Source organism: Engraulis encrasicolus, unplaced genomic scaffold, assembly GCF_034702125.1.
Source record: "Engraulis encrasicolus isolate BLACKSEA-1 unplaced genomic scaffold, IST_EnEncr_1.0 scaffold_34_np1212, whole genome shotgun sequence".
NCBI lineage: Eukaryota > Metazoa > Chordata > Actinopteri > Clupeiformes > Engraulidae > Engraulis > Engraulis encrasicolus.
In genome coordinates this window covers 293168-298167 of record NW_026945643.1, presented here as the reverse complement: position 1 = coordinate 298167, position 5000 = coordinate 293168, and the positions used below count along the sequence as shown (strand labels likewise).

Sequence of the window (5000 nt, the reverse complement as noted above, 5' to 3'; positions counted from 1 at the left end):
GTGTGTGTGTGTGTGTGTGTGTGTGTGTGTGTGTGTGTGTGTGTGTGTGTGTGTGTGTGTGTGTGTCTCTGTGTGTGTGTCTCTGTGTGTGTGTCTCTGTGTGTGTGTGTGTGTGTGTGTGTGTGTGTGTGTGTGTGTGTGTGTGTGTAGGAGTGCTTGCAGGCCACGATAACCGTGTGAGCTGCTTGGGCGTGACTGATGACGGCATGGCCGTAGCCACCGGCTCTTGGGACAGCTTCCTCAAGATATGGAACTAGGTAACACACACACACACACACACACACACACACACACACACACACACACACACACACACACACACACACACCTGTCCTCCTTTAACTAGGCCTACTGCTAGCAGCTGAACACACACAAAGGGAGTCGGTGCAGTGTGGTGCTGGTTTAGAGCAGTGATTCTCAAAGTGTGGTCCGGGGACCACTGGTGGGGCGCCACAGGGGTAGTGTGTTGAAGAGAGAGAGGGGGAGAGAGAGAGGGGGAGAAAGAGAGAGGGGGAGAAAGAGAGGGGGAGAAAGAGAGGGGGAGAAAGAGAGGGGAAGAGAGAGAGAGGGGGAGAGAGAGGGAGAGAGGGAGAGGGAGGAAGAGAGGGGGAGAAAGAGAGAGGGAGGAAGAGAGGGGGAGAAAGAGAGAGGGAGAAAGAGAGTGGGGGACAGGGAAAGAGAGAGGGAGGAAGAGAGAGAGACAGGGACAGGGAAAGAGAGGGAGAAAGAGAGGGAGAAAGAGAGGGAGAAAGAGAGGGAGGAATAGAGAGGAAGAGAGAGGGAGAGAGGGGTTGTGTGTTGAAGAGAGGGAGAGAAAGAGAGAGGGAGGGAGAGAGAGAGAGAGAGAGAGAGAGAGAGAGGGAGAAAGAGAGGAAGAGAGAGGGAGAAGGAGAGAGAGGTTGTGTGTTGAAGAGGGATGCAGTAGCCTGTTCTTGTAGCTGTAGTTGTAGAGGGATGCATCATGTCTCTCCCCACTCAGCACTGCACACACCATCAAATGTTTAGTATTCATTATGACTGGGACTACTGCACTCATCATACACGAAAAGGAGGATCTTCTCCAAGGTCCGCCATTTTGAATTTCCAGAAATAGACATTTTTAGCTGCAAAAGCAGCTGTACTTTGGCCATAGTAGAAAATATTAGTGATATTATATAATATTATATAATTTAACTATTATAATATTTATTACAATATTACTTGGTAAAATGTTCATGAAAAGATCAAATTTGGCAATAGGCAGCCCAGTTTCAATGAGCAGCGTAGTTGCAGTACCTTTTTTTACCATTTCCTGCACAGTGTACCTTTAAGTCAGGGGTGCTCAATAGGTCGATCGCGGTCGACCAGTCGATCGCGGAGGCAGTATTGGTAGATCGTAGGAGGACACTTAAAAAAAAAAAAACTTTCCCAGGGATAGCTACCCAGAATCTGACAGGCTAACTCCAGGCGTCTACACTGTAAATAGCTTATAAACACAACGACGTCTTCAGATAAGGAGGATAACTGTCAAGCGCCACACTCAAACTCTTAATAAGTCATAACATCGGAGCACAAAAATAGCACGGCACGAGTCGTTTGTGCGCTATATGTTCAGTTAGTACAGGCAGCGTCACCGCTCAAAAGAAACAGCCAGAGATGAAAACAACCGCCCGAACACCGGCAATCCCCTGCTTTTTTCCCCCCTTTTAAACAATGCTCTGAGAAGTGCAGGCAAGATGCAACTCCCGCATTGAGCGTGGAGTTGGCTACTTCGATGACGTGCGAGGGGAGAGTGAATGCTGTGTGCCTGTTTAACCTGAGTGCAGGCACGTCTTTTCAAATGGGCTGTTCAGCGCGGCCGCTAGACAGAGAGCGCGCTTTTCGGTTGATGTCTCCTTGTTTATTTTTTGGAACTAGGGATGTCTGTAACGTCCATGAAGACAATAGCATCCACGTGAAAACGCCAAACGCCCGCAAACCGCTGTTCTGTTTACTTCTCACAGCGGTATTAAAAAAGTTCTCCATGAAATCCCAAACCAACATCACTTCAAATAGGTGACCCCAAGCATGCAAACGTGAAATAACACTTCAGGGAGGGAGAAAATCGCTCTGCACTCATATTAAAGTGAAAAGGGGATTACATAAAATCTGTCCAGAAACCAAGAGGGCACATCAATAACAGTCTTCATTAATATTATGTTAATTTATGAAAATTAAATTTATCATAAACTTGATTGCCTACTATGGTCTCCCTTTGTGATCAAAAACATGTGTAATTTACAGTAGGCCTAAATAAGGTCTGTTTGAGGCTGTTATTCACCACTGATTCACCTTTCATTGTTGATGTGTATTCATACAAATACATTTTCATATTGTGTTAAAATTGCATTTGTAACAGCTGTATTTTCACATTTTCTCGGGGGAGAAACACCCGAACACCCAGTAGATCACTTCCACACACCCATTTCAATAAGTAGCTCGCATGTTGGAAAAGTCTGAGCACCCCTGCTTTAAGTAGTTTAGTTCAGTTTAGTTCAGTTTAGTTCAGTTTAGTTTAATTTAGTGTGAGGTAGTGCGGTGTTGTTCTGGGTTGGTTAATTTAGTTAACACAGTGACTCCTGTTAACACAGTGACTTCATCCTGTAAACGTCTCAGTATTCTTAACAGATTTCTACATTTTTTTTTGAACAGCCCCTGAATATTTTAGACTTAAGCCCTATTTAGTCCCGTGCGAACACCGGATATCTTAGACCTGTACTGTGTTAGACTTATGGGTGCGTTACATCACAGGGCAGGTTTAAAAGCTGCACTCCACCCCATATGTCTGGAGGCGGGGCTTGTTTAGAAGCTGCATATGTCTGTAGGCGGGGCTTGTTTAGAAGCTGCATATGTCTGTAGGCGGGGCTTGTTTAGAAGCTACATATGTCTCGAGGCGGGGCTTGTTTAGAAGCTGGACTCCCAGAGACTTCGAGGAGGAGAGTTGCGCAAATGGAGGACCAGGAAATGTATTGCAGCCCCGCCTTTCAACGAGATCGAGGTCGTGCAATCTCCACTTTAGCATTAGCAAAATTAGCTGTTTAACGTCTCAGAAGGCTCTGGGACTCCCCATATCTCTGGAGGCGGGGCTTGTTTAAAAACTGCAAATGTCTGGAGGCGAGGCTTGTTTAAAAACTGCAAATGTCTGAAGGCGGGGCTTGTTTAAAAACTGCAAATGTCTGGAGGCGGGGCTTGTTTAAAAGCTGCACTACAAACCATATGTCTGTAGGTGCTTTGGTTCCAAATGTAGGCCATGCTAAGTTAGTTTAGCGGGAAATAGATAGTCTGTGTGTGTGTGTGTCTAACGTGTGTGTGTGTGTGTGTGTGTGTGTGTGTGTGTGTGTGTGTGTGTGTGTGTGTGTGTGTGTGTGTGTGTGTGTGTGTGTGTGTGTGTGTCTTTCTGTGTTTCAGGTGCTGTGGCTCCAAAAGCTGACTGGAAGATTCAAACATCAAACACAACCGTCAATTTTCTTGCATATCTGATTTCCCCAAAACACACACACGCACACACACACACACAGTGAAACAAAAGAAAGAATAGACACCCCCCACGCACGCACACACACACACACACACACACACACACACACACACACACACACACACACACACACACACACCTGGCAAGGGCAGAATCTAGATCAACTAAGAGCACAAACACTCCCCCTTCCACACACACACACACACACACACACACACACACACACACACACACACACACACACACACACACACACAGACACATTCAAACATACATTCAAACATACACACACGCATGAGTGTGTAGGCTGGGGCCACTAAAATACACGCGCACACACACACACACACACACACACACACACACACACACACACACACACACACACACACACACATATGTACAAACACACACACAGACAGGCTTAGACATATATACAAACAAACACACACACACACACACACACACACACAGACAGACACAGACAGACATACATGTACAAACACACAGACAGACATACATGTACAAACACACAGACACACACACATGTCCAAACACACACACGTTGCGTTGCGTGGCCCCTGAGCATGAGAGTGGCGTGGGCGGGGTCACTAGATGATTGTGCATTCTAGAATTCCTCTGCATTCCCCTCCGGAACATTCCGACCCTTAAGTCACGCCCACACCCCAGATGCCCCTCCCCCCTCCCTCATTGGCTAGTTTTATTTCTTTGGTTTGTTTTTAATTCTGCAGCTGATAGGCTCACGAGGGTGCAGCATCGACTAGAGAACCATGACACACACACACACACACACACACACACACACACACACACACACACACACACACACACACACACACACACACACACACACACACACACACACACCGCTCACGAGGGTGCAGCATCGACTGGAGAACCATGACACACACACACACACACACACACACACACACACACACACACAGACCACTTTTCTCTCTCATACACACAATACCACTGCTCACACACACACACACACACACACTGAATATACAATACACAACACCACTGCTCGTACACACCCAGACGAGCTTCAATGAATGCCACTGCTTCCTTTACTGTCAAACTATACTGAAGTTGACCTCTCCAACACACACACACACACACACATACACGCCTGCCGATGAGTTAGTTAGTTTGTGTAGCGTGTGGTTGTTGTAAATGGGCTAGCAGAGGTGTGTGTGTGTGTGAGTGTGCATGGGGGCGGAGTCCCATCTATCTATCTGTCTTTGGGACGAGTGATGTTTGAAACTCTCCACACGATACGTAAGCTAGCATCTCTACGCTAGTTAGCTAGCATCTCTACGCTAGATAGCTAGCATCTCTACGCTAGCTAACTAGCTGTCTTGTCAATACGTCATGTTAGTCCCGTCACATCACACACACACCCCTCCTCTCTCTCTGCTAGCGTGTGTGTGTGTGTGTGTGTGTGTCAGGGGAGGGGGGTAGCTATGTTAATGGGGGG

General features: G+C 46.8%; 1 protein-coding gene across 3 annotated transcripts in view; it reads left to right on the top strand.

The window, feature by feature from the left end:
- LOC134443681 (guanine nucleotide-binding protein G(I)/G(S)/G(T) subunit beta-1-like) overlaps nt 1-5000 on the top strand; it is a 53215-nt gene that overhangs the window by 48159 nt on the left and 56 nt on the right. For all 3 annotated transcript variants that reach the window (XM_063193327.1, XM_063193328.1, XM_063193326.1), the window contains 2 exons: nt 151-257; nt 3427-5000. The exon at nt 3427-5000 is cut by the window's right edge. In XM_063193327.1, the coding sequence (XP_063049397.1) occupies nt 151-257 (107 nt within the window). In that variant the 3' untranslated portion in view covers nt 3427-5000. The remainder of the gene's footprint in view (nt 1-150; nt 258-3426) is intronic.